The sequence below is a fragment of the Myodes glareolus genome, chromosome 7 (genome assembly GCF_982192425.1).
Source record: "Myodes glareolus chromosome 7, mMyoGla1.1, whole genome shotgun sequence".
NCBI lineage: Eukaryota > Metazoa > Chordata > Mammalia > Rodentia > Cricetidae > Myodes > Myodes glareolus.
In genome coordinates, this window is record NC_142032.1 from 32827359 (window position 1) to 32844454 (window position 17096).

The following is a 17096-nucleotide window of genomic DNA, read 5'->3' on the forward strand; positions in this document are numbered from 1 at the left end:
ACAGGCCAATGATGAGTAAGCAGACTGAATTAGCATGCCACATTAATAATATAAAAGACGGAGCACACAATCATTTCAACAGATGCAGGAACGGCATTCAATAAAATTCAATGGTCATCCATAGTAAGAATTCTCAACAAATTAAGCATAGTAGGAATGTACCTCTGTCCATTCAAGTCTATATACAACAAGCCCACAGCTAACATAGTGATGTGGAATTCCCCTTTGTATGCTGTGAATACAATTGGTTAATTAATAAAGAAAACTGGCTTGGGCCTAATAGGACAAAAGAATAGAGGTAGGCGGGAAAAATAAACTGAATGCTGGGAGAAATAAGGGCAGAGTCAGAGAGAAGACAGACGCACTAAAACTTTGCTGATAGGCCATGACCCCATGTTCAGATTAATGGAAATGGGTTAAATTAAGATGTAAGAGTTAGCCAATAAGAAGCTAGAGATAATGGGCCAAGCAGTGATTTAAATAAAATAGTTTTCTGTGTGATTATTTCAGTTCTGGGCAGCCAGGATGAACAAGTAGACCTCTTACTACAACATAGGTGTTTCGGCTACTTATCACTGTGACCAAATGTCTAACAAGAAGCAACGGCAGGGAGGAAGGCTATATGGGCTTGTGGTCTGATAGGGTACAGTCCATTAAGGTGGAGAAGGCATAGCAGCTATGACAGTGGTGGGACCGTGTGTCTGGCATTTCATTTGTAAGTTCAGTCTGGAAGAGGATTGGCCAGTAACTGTTAGGTCTGCCTTCGTGGTCCTACATCTGCCAGCAGAGTTCCATGCTCAAAGATCCTACAACCAATAGGGTAGGAGAGATGCCTGATGTGGAGCTTGCCAGCCTGCTGTAGGGCTTCCGGCTGGTGAAAAACTCCAGTGACAAGCAGTGAGCTGCTGCGCAGAGGGTCCACAACAGGAACAGCATCTCAGATGCTGGGGAGCTCCGGAGCTCTGCGTGCAAACAACCTGGAAACTACACTTGCAAGCCTCAGTCATCACCCTAAGAACCAGAAGTTCTGGCTGCAAGTCAAAGCTATAATACAATACTTCAGTTAAAAAGGCTTCAGCCTGGGACTGGAGAGATGGATGGCTCAATGGTTAAGAGCGCTGACTGTTCTCCCAGAGGACCCTGGTTCAATTCCTAGTACCCACATGGCAGTTCACAACTGTCTACTGTAATTCCAGTTCCAGAAGACCCAACAACCATGGCAAAACATCAATGCACATAAAATAAAAATAAATAAAAATTTAAAAACTCACAATTAAAAAAAGAAAGAAAAGAAAGGCTCCAACCAGAAGAAAAGGACAGAGAAGTACTGGAGGGGAATAGAGCAATGGGAGCCTCATCCAGTTCCCAGCAGGAGGGACTGCAGTCCGCTTTGAAAGACTTGTGGGCAGTTTTCTCTTGGGAAGGGGTATGGGAAAGGTTGCAGGGATCTTAGACTACATTAGGAAGTCTAAAGCAAGACCTATACTTCTGTCTTAGGGTTTCTATTGCTGTGAGGACACACCATGCCCATGGCAACTCTTAGGAAAACATTGAATGGGGTGGTTTACCGTTTCAGAGGTTTGGTCCATTATTATCATGGTGGGGCATGTCAGCATGAAGGCGGATGTAGTGCTGGAGCTGAGAGCCCTGTGTTTGATAGGCAGGTAACAGGAAATGATCTGAGACACTGAGCATGGCTTGAGCATATATGAGATCTCAAGCCCAACTCCATAAGGACACCCTTCCTCCAACAAAGCCACGCCTACTCCAACAAGGCCACACCTCCTAATAGTGCCCCTCCTTTTGGGGGAAGTTTTCTTTCAAACTACCTCACCCCATAGGAAAAAACAAAGAGGAGGAGTTGGGTAGATTGTAGGAGTAGGCAGTTTGAATTGTCTTCTGATTACTTTGCTGGAGAAGATGGGTTTCTCCTCTTAGGGCTATGCAGGTGACCAAACATGCCGACTGGTAGTGAGCAGATAAGAGAAACAGCAGACATTAAGCATACAGTTCCGGGATTGGAACGTGGGCCTTGTATGCGGTCCTGGACCACACAGGAGTGGCAAGCATGGAAAGACTGACTAGGCAAGGTCTGTGTGTGAGACAGGTTTTTGTCCTATCGAGATGGTGAAGCAGATTCCCATGACAGCATGTGATTGACTCATCTGAGTATTCTAGCAAGCTGGCAGAGGATTGAAACTCACTACACTGGGACAAGCAAGAATGGCGCTGAGTTCTCTCTACAAGGAGGGGTATTCAGCTGCCAGACTTCAGCGGTGGTAGTAGAGGGGGGGAGAAACTTCTAGACAGGCCAGCTGAGGCCCTTCCAGATTTACCTGGTATCAGGGTAGCATGTGATATTGCTGGCCATTCATTTTAGGCCTTAGACCCCAGCTGACCCCTTAATGACTTGATATCAATTTAAACTTTGGTAATGACTCATACTTTCAGGGGGAAAAACCCAAAACAAACAAAAAAACCCAACTGCCTCAAAGAAAGTAAACCAGACATTTGATTCAAAGAAGGACACGATCACAATTGTTATAAGGACTATTTCTGGGGACAGCAACTGACTCCACTTTTTCAGGGACAGTCAAGGGAAACCATCTGTGGTTTCCAGGATTCTTGGTATAAAACATGTTTTTATTCAAGTGAAGTGCCGTTGTCCTTGTCCAGTACTGGTGAGCCATGCACAATAGGGTTTAGTTCTTTGGAAATGAAATGCTTCCACTTCAGGGTCCAACCAATTACCCAGCATGCAGCATCGAGGCTAACACTCATGAGGCATATGGCTGGCAGGTTTTGGGTGTATGGTTCTCAGTCAGTGCTGCTTGGTACTACATCAGTGGCTCTCAATATGGCTCCTGAGAGTTCTATTGGATGCGAATCAAGAAGGGCTTGTGGGAACAATGTGATCAAAAGCACAGTATATTGTCTGGGGTCCTGCTTACAGGCACTTGTCACCATTTTCTTTTCATTTTTTTCTTTTCTTTTTCTTGTTTTTTGATTTTTGCTTTCGGTTTTTTGAGACAGGGTTATTCTCTATAGCTCTGGCTGTCCTGGAACTCACTCTGTAGACCAGGCTAGCCTCAGACTCAGAGATCTGCCTGCCTCTGCTTCCTGAGCACTGGGATTAAAGGCATAGGCCACCACTACCAAGCTCCCTTCAAGGCCTACTTAGTTACTAGTAATAGAGCTTCATAACCTTAAGTAGGAGATCCAGGTTCTGTGACAGATCATCACCGGGCTCAGGTACAGACTGTCTGTGGTTGGCAGACTGGGGAAACAGTAAGAACTGACCAGAAAACGCAAGGCCCTGGGAAGTTATTAACAGCCAACTTTAGAAGAGTAAGTAGCCCATCTTTTAAAAACTGTGTCTCCCTTTCCCCTTAGAGCCACTGGCCAAGCCTGAGGCTCCTGACTGGTGACGAAGGAGGTCAGAAGCTGATTCAGGAAGAAGACCTTGAGGAGAGGAACTGAGGTCAGCCAAGGGAACACAGAGGCTCCAGGCATAGAGGAGACCTGTGCTCTACAGAACAGTGAGGTCAACACAAACGAGTCAGGACAATGGGACACAGGTGACATTCTGACACAGAAACGGCCCTACAGATTCAGCCCTGCCTATCTCCTGCTTCCTCTCCAAACAAGGAACTTTAGACAGAGCTCACAGCCTCAGAATAAGCATTCACTTACAGGACTGGGTTTTATGTGCTCTCAAGAAGACCCATGGTGAACCATTTGGAAGAAACAGACAAACAGTTACTTCAATCTTCAGAATATTATCATAACTAATGCATGTACTGCTCAAGTATGCCTAAAACCTTTGTGTGTGTGTGTGTGTGTGTGTGTGTGTGTGTGTGAGAGAGAGAGAGAGAGAGAGAGAGAGAGAGAGAGAGAGAGAGAGAGAGACCAGTGTATACTCGACTTAATGTTTTTATTTAAAAAAAAAATGTATTTGGAGCAAGAGCAAGATGGCTGACTAAAGGTATCTAATACTCGGCTCCTGGTCCAATAGGAAGAATCAGAATAACAAATACATAGCTGTGTTTTGAAGAGAGCGGTGCTGGACACAGGGAAGGAGAAACAGGAACCCTGGAAGACACAAAGGTCAGAGAGTGGAACAGAATGTGGGAACCTGAACCCCAGTTTTCCTGGTGGGGCGGGATACCACATAACAGGAGAGAGGGTGAATGGGGGAGTCCAGCAGATGGGGACTTCTGACACAGCCTTGTGCTGGCACTGGGCCTGACAGTATATCAGTGCTGATGTTAGCACCAAAGTTGGCTCAAACTGTATAGTTAGCCTGAGCTACCTCTAGATGCAGATACGGGTCCATGCTTCCTGTACCACCCGCCTGTACTACATGACATACGGTACTACTCCCATATTGCAGCCTGCACTACAGGACCATTCACGAGCTGGGCAAGGACCTGGAGATTTGAACACACAAAGGCACCCAGACAGAGACACGGGTCATCCTTGAAACAGGAATGCCCCAAGAATGTCCCCCTTATTGTGTCCAGGAGCAGCTTATATAGGGATCCTTAACTGACAGTCACGCCCCCGCCAAACCCACCAGAAACCACTCCCCTGCCATCAGGAACTCCCGAGGGTCTCGTGCTCAGAACAGCTACAGGCTGCTCAGAGCAGAGGAAAACAAGTTGTTTACAAGAAATTCAGAATCTGCAAGTTCACAGCTCCCAACAGTTTCCCACCCCCAAAACTGCTGCCATGCATAGCCCCTACTCAGCCGAGCTGCCCCACTGAGGTGGCTATGCTCCACACCTTCCCCCGTCTGAGATCTTCCCACACAAATGCCTCACCCCCACAGCTGTAGGGCCACCCAACTCGAGCTCATCATGAGCCCGGAGACAGAAAGGGTCTCCAGCTCTTTTAACCACACACATCATACCTATCCACAGCCATCGACCACAACGGAAGCTGTAGAGGGCCCAACCGGAGCAGAAGGCAACTTGTCTTACCAAACTGATAGCACACACAAGGTGCTCCAAAAGCCACAAGAGACCCATCAGTGCGCAAATATCAGCTCCAGGTCCAAGACATACGAAAAGACATGACGCCTCTAAAGGAAGACACGAACAACAGACCTCGGCACAAAGGGCACTGGCGAAATGCCCGGTAAAGAATCCGACTTCAGAGAACGAGTACAGGGAAACCGAGCAGCACTGAAGCCAGCGCAGTGAGAGCCAAGTTAGGAAAAGAAGCTGCGAGGAAAGAACCAGTAAGTGTGGTGCTTGAGGTCTTGGGAAAGAGCCAAGCAGATAACTCTAAACGAAGACCTCAATCAGTCGCCTGAAAAAGAAGGAAGAGGCTGGAGAAATGACTCAGCAGTTAAGAGCACTCACTGGCTGTTCCTCCAGAGGACCGGGGTTCAATTCCCAGCACCCACATGGCAGCTCACACCTGTCTGTAACTCCAGCTCCAGAGTATCCAACACCTTCACACAGGCATACATGCAGACAAAGTACCAATGATTGCAATACAAAAATAAAAGAAAATTTAAAAGAAGGGGGAGAGAAAAGAAAATAGTGTCTCTGAGACATTTTTTGTTATTGTTTGTTTTGTTTTGTTTTGTTTTTGAGACCTAGTTTCTCTGTAACTTTGGAGCCTGTCCTGGAACTAGCTCTTGTAGACCAGGCTGGCCTCGAACTCACAGAGATCCACCTGCCTCTGCTTCCTGAGTGCTGGAATTAAAGGCATGCGCCACCACTGCCTGACTCTCTGAGACATTCTTAAGGAATAAGTACATTTGGCCACCAGAAGCCTAAGAAATAGAGACAAGTATTAAAAACAAAGAAGCAAGCAAAACCTTTTAAATAATAGGCTGGAAATAGTTAGAAAATACCCCAATCTCAAAGATAGACATGCACATATAGAAGACACGCGGATCCTCAAGTAGGATGGTCAGAGTTGACCCTCCTGTGGCATAGTTAGTCACACTGTGAAAAATACAAGGTAATTCCAGCTCTGGGGGACTAAATATGGTCTTCTGAGCTCCTCAGACACCTGCATGCGCGCGCACACACACACACACACACACACACACACACACACACACCTTTAAAAAATTATTTTAAATCTTTAAAAACGAAAGAGTGGGAAGTACAAAGTTCCATTCATGGCCCATCGGTCCAACAGCTTTACAAAAGAGACCTTCAGAGCAGGAGGGAAAGGAACGATTGATTCCAAGTTCTGGAAAAAAAAAAAACACTTGATAACCGAGAAAATTGTTTTTGACAAAGCTGTTATTAAAAAATGAAGGAGAAAAATGAAGATCCTAAAGAAGCAAAATCAAGGAGTTAATCACCACTAGAACAAGTTTCATCAGGCACTTGGCCGAGTGCTAAGCCAGAAAGAAAGAAAAAAAGAGAGGAAGAAAGGAAGGAGGGAGGGAGGGACGAAGGAGGAAAGAAGGGACAAGTGAAGGAGAGAAGAAGGGAAGGAGGAAGGAAGGAAGGAAGGAAGGAAGGAAGGAAGAAGGGAAGGAGGGAAGGAGGGAGGAAGGAAAGAAGAAAGGAAGGAAGAAAGGAAGAGAGGGAGGAACGGAGGAAGGAGGAAGAAAGGAGGGAAGGAGGAAGGAAGGAAGGAGGGAAGGAGGGAGGGAGGGAGAAAGAAAGGAGGGAAGGGGGAGGGAGGGAGGAAGGAAGGAGGGAAGGAGGGAGGGAGGAAGGAAGGAGGGAGGGAGGGGGGAGAGACGAAAGAAGGAAGGAGGGAAGGAAGGAAGGAGAGAGGGAGGGAGGGAAGGAGAGGGTGGGAAAGGAACGGAGGAAGGAGGAAGGAAGGAAGGAAGGAAGGAAGGAAGGAAGGAAGGAAGGAAGGAAAGAGGGAGGGAGGAAGGAAGGAAAGAGGGAGGGAGGAAGGAAGGAAAGAGGGAGGGAGGAAGGAGGGAGGGAGGAGAGAGAGGGGGAGGAGGAAGGAAGGAGGGAGAGAGGAAGGGGGGAGGAGGAAGGAAGGAGGGAGAGAGGAAGGGAGGGAGGAAGGAAGGTACCACCATGAGAGTGCTGAAAGAATAAGCTCAAAGAGAAGTAGGATGAAGTGCACTCTAACAATATATTAAACCAAAGCAAACAGAATAACATAGAAGACATAAACCAAAAAAAGCAAAATAACAGGAGTAAGTCTTTAGCTATTAATAATATAAATTAAATGTAAATAGACCCCTCGGGTTAAAAAAAAAACACTGCCATCTTCATAGGAGAAAGAAAAGATGGTATTTCTTTTCCTGTGCATGGGCTATTTCATTTAACACGATGTCTTCCAGTTCTATCTACTGCTACAAAATGATAGCATTTCATTCTCCTGGTGGCTGGATAATATTCCATTGTGTATCTTTACTATATTGAGTCTGTATCTTGACTAATGTGAACTGTGCACATTGGTTCACAGGTATCTCTCTGGCACAGTAATTCTATTGTTCTGGGTTATACACCCCAAAGGGAGTTAGCTTTATCCTTCCTTCCTAAATATCAACAGAACAAGACTTTTAGTTGTTTTAGTTGCTTCCATACTCTTTCTTGCCAAGCAGTGTATAATGTTGTAAAAAAACAAAACTAGATCTGTGTGTAGAAAACTAGAAGTTGGAAGGAGGGTAGGGCTGGACAAAGAGAGGCTGGATTTGATGAGTACATGCTGTACAAAGGGGTTGAAATGTCACACTGAGACACGTTAATACATAACATTAATGTGTTATCAAAAATAAAAAGGAAAAATTATTTCTTTAAAAAAACTACTAAGATATAGCCTGAATGGATTAAAAGATGAAGATCCAAATGATCTTAGAAATAAATACCTCAGTAAGTCACCCAATCTAACACTATGCTGCCTACAGGAAATTCTCTTCACCGATACAAACATACAAACATACTGTGTAGACAGAAAAAGACATTCCACGCTAATGAAAACCAGTAACAGGGAGGAATACCTATACCTACATCAGATAAAATACATTTTGAAATAAACTAGAAAAAGAGACAAGAATGAGATCAATTCAACAAGAAGACATAAAAATTATAGATGTAAATTCACCCATACTAAAGGATGGAATCTATAAAGCACTAAAGGGGGAGATAATCTCCAATACAATAAGAATGGGGACTTCAGCTTCCTTCTTTCAACATGGAACAGACAACTAGATACAAAGAAACACCAGCGTTAACACACACACAGATACTAGTGGAAACTCTCAACCTAGCACCTGCCAAATACACACTCATTTCATCCGCACGTGGAGCATTCTCTACATTAGGCAAAACAGAATAACAGATTTTTTTAAAAAATCAAAATCATATCATGTACTTTTTCTAGTCATAATAAAATAAAACTGGAAATCAAGAATAAAAGAAACTAGGTGGGCAGTGGTGGTGCACATTTTAATCCCCGTACTTAGAGGGCAGAGGCAGTCGAATCTCTGCAAGTCCCCTGTGATGACAGCCCAGTCTACAGAGAGAGTTCCAGGACAGCAGGGCAGTCACACAGAGAAACCCTGTCTGGAAAACAACAACAACAAAAAGGGTAAAAGAAACTTCAGAAATTATATAATTATATGAATATATGAAGACTGAACAAATGATACTGAGCTAACACTAAGTCATTGAAGAAGTAATGAAGAAAATTAAAATTGTTTTTAATCATGTCTATATACTCCTAGAACAAAAAATAATAAAAAATTATACTATGTTATATTGGCCATATTGCATCTCTCTTTTCTTAAACAATGCAATGTAAAACAATAAACTTTTAGCCTAAAATAAGAAAAGTTTTAAAACTTATGAAGATAGAATCAACATACCAAATGTTATAGAATTTTAAAAAAAATAGTATCAAGAAATGTTTCAGAAGAAGGATAAGATTTCAAAAACCAGCTTAAGTGTGCATTTCAAAGTCCAGGAAAATCAAGGACAGGTCAAATCCAAAATAACAATGACCAAAGAATAAATAGAGAATAAAATATAGTTGAAAATATAAATGAAATGAAGAGCTGGTTTTTGAGTAGACAAAAATTGAGAAACTTTTAGTTAGAATAACTGAGACAGAGAATAAAGGAGATGCAATTAATTAAAATTACAAACAAAGAAGGGTGCAATAAAACCACATGAGGAACCCACGGAATCCTTAGGGTCTGGTGAGCACCAATGCACCAACAAACAGAAAATCTCAGAACGTGGCTTCAGGGCAGCTGCTCATCTGTTCCCTGGGAGCCCTTCTTTCCGACGCCAGCAACAATGCCACCCGCTCTCATGCAGCTGAGACAGGACATACTTTATTGCTGGGTTAAAGAGTCAAGTTCCTTGTGTATGTCTTTAAGAAAAAAAACCAAAATGTCTTGGTACTGTATGAAAACAAAGCTTGCAGTGGGCATTAATTCAGGGTCCATGTGCAGCAATGATCCTAACGTTCAACAGGTCGACCCACCAGACACATGATTCCCTGATGGGTGCCCCCCACACCTTGTGGTTATGGACTGTAATTGACAGTTGTTTTCTGCTTGTAGCTTTCTCAAGGGCCCCTGCTGTGCCTCCCAGATAAGAACAGCTGTCCTTCCCACATTTCTTTGGTGGTGTGTTTTTACACTTATTGGGCACACATCTAGCTGTGGATGATTAGGAAGATGATTTTTGCTGTATGATTTTGATGAATAGAAAAAAGACTAGGCTATTTTACATCACTCAGACTGACATAGGATTCTCAGTCACAAAGACAACCTTTTACACGGACTGCTAACTTTTGACTCCAGAACAAATTCAACGCAGGTTAGTTGTCCCTGGGGACAAATATCTGCTTGGCCTTAGGGACAAACATAGGAAGTCGTCTTCCCAGATGTTATTTTGCTGAGCGAAGGTCGTAGCTTGAAGGAATTTAGGAGACATAGCTTCACTTTCAGCACGTACCCCTGCTCCTCGAGGTTCAGCCAATTGCTTAGTGTCTGGGGACCCTCATCCACTTCAACCTACGTGCTGGACCAGGCATTATGACAGCCCCGGCCTAAGAGAAACTACGTGATTTATCTTGTATTATAAGAATGGGTAGGGTCCTGGAAATGTAGCTCATAATTTTCCAGCGTTTGGCTGGAAATGGAAGAACGGAGAGGAAGAACTGGGCTGAGTGTGAGAAGGGACTGTAGAGGCCTAATTAGGAAGCTGTAAAAATACCTTTGTAGCTGTGTGGGGACAGAGAGATTCTCAGAGCACATTTTTTAAGAAGAAGTAAAAGAGAAAAGTACCATCGGGAAAGTGTGTGCTTGTTCCTTTTTTCTTCGGTTAAGAGCAACCCTCAGATAAGAATTTTCCTAAGCCCTCACTACTCGGAGGTTTTCTCTTACTATGCTGGAGCAGACCTGGGAGTTGACCTCCCGTGCGCTGTGTGACTTGATGCTGTATGAAAATAAAGCGTGCTGTGGGGTTTGGAATAATGCTGTCAGCGGCTGGGTTTCCTGCTACCAGTATCTTCATATGCTAAACATCCCTACACATGTCTAATGAAAAAGAGAGATTGAGTTTTCTGATTAAACCAAAACATACAAATGGCTTTGAAAACATTAGTAGTTGTAACAAAAGAACTATATGTAAAGAAAGTGTGACTATCATCATCATCATCATCATCATCATTATTATTATTATTATTAGCATTGTAGGGGTTTTAACTAAAATATCCTCTAGTTTGCTTAATTTTCAGGTTCATTTTTTAAAAGCACATCACAGGTTTTTGGATCTTTAGTCTGATTAGACCTCCAGACTGAATCCCCAAAAACTGAGGGAGTTTGCTCTTTTAACTGTATGTCTGCTACTAAATATTATAGTTACATCACTGAAGATAGTGTAAAAAATCCGAAAAGGCCTTATATGCTACGTACAATATCTAATAAATCAATTTCATTTAAAATTTTAAAAATGAAAGAAAAAATTAATTAATTTCTAGATACAGATAATTTACCAAAATTGAACCATGAGGATATAGAAAGCCAAAATAGAATAGCATAAGTAATGAGACTGAGTAACCAAGAAGTCTCCCAACCAAGGACAGTCTGGCCTTAACTGGCTCTGTAGCAGAATCTTACCAAATTCTTAAAGAAGCGTCACTTATTCTCAAACTATTCTAAAGAATCAAAATTCATTCTGCCAGGTCAGCACCACCCTGTACCAAAAGGAGACAAAGACACAATGAACAAAACTATAAACCAATGTCATTGATAAATACAGACACAAAAACACTCAACAAAATATTAAAACATCAAAAAATCTTTCATGAACCATGATGGCTGCATCCTAGAGATAGATGTACGGATGGTTTACCATTTGCAAATCGATAACTGTAATATATTCATCAGAATGAATTACAAAAATCATTAAAATAGAAGTGGGAGAAACATTGGATAAAATCCAGCATTGCTTCATGATTTAAAACAAATGATAGAAAGTTCATACCTAACATAATCAAGAGTTTATGACAAGCCACAACCTGCATCATATTGGCAGAGAAGCTAAAAGCGTTTCTTCTGATATTTAAAACAAGAGAAGGATCATGTTCTTGTTCAAGATAGCCGGGAAGAGTTTAGGATGAACAATAAGTCAATAAAGAACACAGAAAACAATTACACGGGGAAGAAGTCAAATGGTGCAGATTACATGATTCTATACAGAGAAAAAAGTGTACTCCATTATGACTAGCAGAATCTCCACTCTAGGGTCTAAAACCAACATACAAAACTCAGCAGCATTTTAAAACAGCAAGAAGGAATTTGCCGAAAAGGAATCGCAAAAGCAGCCCCGTTCACATCAGCAAAACAAAACAAGAAACAAGTTTCAGTGTTTTCTACCAGGATTCGGGTGAAAAATCGTCAGTTTAGTCTGTCCCTGTTACAGTTTCTCCGAACTGACAGGCCGTCTAGGGTTGGACAACTACAGCCATTACTGGGGTTGGAAGGTAGGGGGCACATGTTCGTACTGGCAAGCCTTGGTTTGTAAGAAGGTGGTCTCCGTATGAACAGTGGCCATGCTTTATTCTGGAATCAAGGAAAAGTCTCAAATCCAGAGTAATTCTGGAATGTAGAATGGTTTGAGGGCAAAAGCAGAGAGGAAAAGTGCGGTGAGAGGGATAAGGACAGACCGGTGACGCAGTGAAGGAAAGGTCGGCAAGGTGATCAAGATGGACCCAAGAAAGCAATGCCTTGGGTGGGAGGAAAGAGGGTGGAGCTGGAACCATCTACCCAGGCGCTAAGAGCGCCCAAAGGATATAAAAGCCGGTTCGAGCACTAGGAAAGCAGCAGAGCCCAGTCCCGCCAAGGCTGAGCATTCCAGAAGCTGCCCAGACCATGATGTCCCGCAAGTTCCTGCTCCCGCTCCTGGGGTTCTGGCTGCTGCTAAGCCAGTCTTGCAGGGCACGGGTCACGGAAGAGTGGTTGGACGAAGTCATTAAGGTGTGTGACCGTAGATATGTCCGAACGGTAATCGAAATCTGTGGCACCTCACTGCTAGTAGACCGGAAGGAGCCAGCTCGGCGACAAAGGTCAATAACAGGTGAGCATCCTTGGAACTCTCCCCACCTTTCCTGTGCTGTGCGTCCCACCGGCTGCCCCAGTCGGAAAGACCTAGCCCTCTATGGTTTGTGATTCCCCAGCCTCAGGTTTGGTTTTTGTAACTTGCTTGGATTAAAGAATTTCAATGAGAACCCTTCCGAGGGAGGTAGACATGCAAGCAGCTGCCAGCAACTTCAAACCAGGGTAGCGCTTGATCCAAGGGGGAGCCTAAATCTGTGCTGTGGATTATGCCTGGGAGAACTCCTGCTCCCTGCTTAAGGCATGTCACCGAGCCAGCCTTGTCCTGCATCTTTTTGAATTAGGTCTTGCAGTTCAATCTAAAGGGAAGGGGAATACAAGAGAAACCCTAGAGAAAAGTGAAGGAGACCAGCAAGAAGGGAGGCTAGCCTTCAGACTATCATGGCCGAACACTCATTGGTGCTATATAAAACTTCAGTGATTAAAAAGCATGTACCTGTATGAATTCAGTTAGATTAAAATGTAATATGAGTCTAGTAGCTACAAACTAAAAATATGGATTTCAAAATAAGCTAAAAATTATTTTAAATAAAGAATTTCAAGGCACAAAAACCTGTAAATTAACCCTGACCCAAACTATAACTGGCCTTTGCTTGCAAGTTCTAAGTTCATAGAAAGTAATCATCAGTTTCGCTTGGCCACCAAGAAAGCCCTATCTGGACAGAGTTTTAGAGCAAGGAGGGACCAATAAGGTGAGTTAAAGTTCAAGAGTCTTACTTCAGGAAAGAGCTAAAGCTTCTGATACACACACACACACACACACACACAATCACCCAGAATGTCACCTGCATGGCTGATTTAGATGGCGAGCTAGAGGGGAGCAGTGAGAAGATGAAGCAGCGATAGTACTATTGCTTTCTCTCTGCCAAATTCCAGCTGCTGAGGCATCTTGCTGTCTCAGGGAACGACAGGACTCTCAGGAAGGAGCTTTGTCCCAGCACACCCCTGTATAGGTGAAGGGTTTGGCTTTCTCTAAAGGGTAAGCGTCCATGGCTACCCAGGCATCTCCCTTCCACACTTACTATATCTTTTGGATTCTTTAGCTTTCTTATTTCTTATTGGTAATGAAAAGTTGAAGAAGAACAGCAGCAAGAACTGAGCCATTGTTCTAAAATTTGAACGTAACCCACATTTCTAGTTTCTTTGTTTGCTAAAACTCTTAATTTGGGCATTTGGAATAGGTAAAAGTCAGGGGAGGGTTTGTATTACTATAAGGGATTTTTGTGTGTTTGTTTGTTGTGTTTTGTGTGGGTTGTTTTTTTTTTGGCAGAAAATGTTTTCTTTTTAAATTCCTAACTGGCATTGCCACATGGAACAGTCAGGGCATGCTGAACTGTAGATAGGTATAAAGAAGGCAGGGGCCAGGTGGGCCTAGCAGCATTTCCGACTGGGCAAACACCACACTTAACACGTTGGCACATGTACCACGGGAGACACTAATCTCTTTGAGAAGCACATGGTTTGGGATCGGTGTTCTTTTAAGCAAGCAGTTCTCAACCTGTGGGTCGAGACCCCTTTGGGGGGGCACATATCAGATAGCCTGCATATTAGATACTTGCATTACAATTTACAACAGTAGAAAAGTCACAGTTATGAAGTAGCAATGAAAATAATTTTACGGTTGGGGGTCACCACAAGATGGGGAAGTGTGCTAAAGTGTCGCAGCGTTAAGAAGGTGGAGAACCATTGTTTTAAGCTGCTTCTCTCTTGAATATACAATGTCATTGGCTTGGAGAACATGTTATGGAGAAAGAAGATAAACACAAGTGTTTAGAGACATCCATCCTCCTGGTCAGAGCTGAACTGTTGGAAACTCTGTCTTTTAAACGCTATCCTGAAGCCGTACCTTGACACTATGGGACACTTAAGCTCTTAAAATCATGAAAATATTTTTCAAGGATTCCTTTCATGACTTAAAAGCAAGGAAGAAAATTACTCAGGCTAGAAAACATGTATATGAGTGGGGTTTTGTTTTGTTTTGAGAGAGGGTCTCTCTACCTGGTCCTGGCTGCCTGACACTCACTCTGCTTCCCTGGCTGGCCTTGAATTCACAGAGCCTCTGCCTCTGTCCCCCAAGTGCTGGGATTAAAGGCGTACACCACCACACCTGGCTAGCAAATGTGAACACTAACGTTTTCAATGGCCAATATTATTTCAGAAAAAAAAATAAGAGTTCAATGCCAAAGGGTGAAAATTACTGTGATAAAAAGCAAGACAGGAGTGATGAAGAAAGATATTGGAAGGCCATGGGTAAAGAGAACCCTGGTAGAATCATAGCACTCTGAACTGTCCAGCAAGCAAAACCATTTAGATATTCAATACTTGCTGATTCTGTTTCAGTGTTTAATTATATTCCGGCAAAATAGTTTTGTTGCTATTCAAGTGTCTTTAGTTTCCCGAATGCTCTTTGACATGAATATTTTCTCCCCCACCCACTTTCTTTTAAACATCACAGAAACTGTGCCATCCTTCATCAACAAAGATGTGGCGCCTTCGGACACGATGCTTAAAGACCTCCCAAACTGGTCACAGGAGCTCAAGGCGGCACTGCCTGAGGGGCATCTGCCCTTACCAGAGCCGCAACAGCATGCACCTGCATTGAGCAAGGCAGCTGGCAGCCTGGAAGGCTTGAAGGAACGTTTCCATAAGACACAAGGTGAAGCAGAAGCCAGCGGTGCTCCAGAAACCAAACGCTTGCGCTCGGATTCTCTTGCACGGAGAAAGAGGCAGTCCCGTCTATGGCTGAGTGAGCAGTGTTGCCACTTTGGTTGTCCCAGAAGAGCTATTGCTCAGTTCTGCTAATATGGAGCCAGCTGTGCGCATTCTTGCCACCTGCTTGACGCCTCTTTCTGTTCCCTTCGGTTATAAGAATCCACGAAGTTGTTACTTACATTTGAATTTGCCATTTGAGTGAAAGAAATGTTCTTTCCATTACTGTTGTTCTGTTAATAATACTCTCAATGCAAAACTCATTTTGCCTTTTTAACAGTCTTATTGCTTTCGAATGATAGTCATTTAAAATGGCTATGAAATCTTACCACTTAAGCATACATAAGAGCTCACCTCAATAAATGTCCTCTTAGGAAGTCCTGGGCTCTCCTCTGGCCTCTGCAGGCACCACAATACAAGTGGTGCACAGACATATACGCAGGCAGGACAGTTATATAGATAAAATTTAAAAGTTAATAAGATAAAATAAATTTAAATATTATTTAAGTTAATATAATTTAATAAATCCATTCAACTGTGCTAATGGTAAATAGCAGTTAAATGTACTTTTTACACAATAGATACTTATTATGTCCAATTTAGGAGGCACTAGATAATAAATACGAATAAAAGGTGACTCTATTCACTAATAAGCTTTTAAGAAAAGATTTTAAACTCTAAGCAGCGTAGCAATAAACTAAAATGATAACAGAAGTAGGGAAACGGTACAAAAGAACTCATAAATTCTCATTTATTCACTTATTCATTAGTTTACCAAATACTATACACTTACTATCACTTAATTCATTATTTGTTGATAGTATTATTAGTTGTATCTTTTACACTAAAGCACTGTTAAGAACCTACTGTATTCTGGACACTGTTCAAGGCAAGGAAGGTAACATGGTAAACAAATCAGATGAAGATTCTTACCTGCCTGGAGAACACATTCTGTTAGGAAGGGAGTAAACAAAGAAGTTACATTTACCACATGTCGGTTTATAAGGGGCAGCATGGGAAAATACAAAGCAAGACAATAAGGTTGTTATTATTGCTAGGATGAAACACCATGCCCAAAGCAACTCGAGGAGACAAGGGTTTATTCGACTCATGTTTCCATATCACTGTTCATCACTGACGGAAGTCGGGACAAAGCTTGTTGTCTAAGTTTCTGTCCTGCTCAGTTTCTGCAGCCATTTAGTCCCAAAGAAACACACAAAGGCCTACATTAATTGTAAACTGATTGGCCTATTAGCTCAGGCTTCTTATTAACTCTTTTAACTGATATTAGCCCATAATTCTTGTCTGTGGTGGCCATATGGCTTGGTACCTTTTTCAGTGAGGCAGTCACGTCTTGCTTGCTCTGTGTCTGGCTTCCTCTCTGTCTGGGTGACAACTGCAGATTGCAATTTTCCTCTTCCCAGAATTCTCATTGCCCTGCCTCAACTTCCTGCCTGGTCACCCTGCCTATACTTCCTGCCTGGCTACTGGCCAATCAGCATTTATTAAAAATAATACAAGTGACAGGATCAAAGATCATTGTCCCACAGCAAAAGCTCAAACAAGGCAGGAACCTGGAGGCAGGAGCTGATGCAGAGGCCATGAAGGAGTGCTGCTTACTGGCTTGCTCCTCATGACTTGATCAGCCTGCTTTCTTTAGAACCCAAGACTACAAGCTCAGAAGCAGGACTACCCACAGTGGGCTGGGCTCTCCCCCATCAATCACTAATTAAGAAAATGCCCAACAAGCTTGCCCACAGCCCAATCATATGGAGGCATTTCTTCAACTGAAGGTTGTAGTAATAAGGAAAGACAC

At 42.9% G+C, this 17096-nt stretch overlaps 1 protein-coding gene across 1 annotated transcript; it reads left to right on the forward strand.

Moving 5' to 3' along the window:
- Nucleotides 1-12331: 12331 nt before the first annotated feature.
- Nucleotides 12332-15373, forward strand: LOC125403368 (prorelaxin 1-like). Its single transcript, XM_048438674.3, has 2 exons — nt 12332-12533; nt 15027-15373. Exons 1-2 carry the CDS (start codon nt 12332-12334, stop codon nt 15371-15373), a joined length of 549 nt encoding a protein of 182 aa, XP_048294631.3.
- Nucleotides 15374-17096: the final 1723 nt, after the last annotated feature.

Bases quoted from the DNA above. Each gene is read 5' to 3' on its own strand.
- LOC125403368 (XM_048438674.3), top strand. From the start codon at position 12,332: ATGTCCCGCAAGTTCCTGCTCCCGCTCCTGGGGTTCTGGCTGCTGCTA. The intron at 12,534-15,026 runs GTGAGCATCCTT...TAAACATCACAG, and splicing joins GCGACAAAGGTCAATAACAG to AAACTGTGCCATCCTTCATC.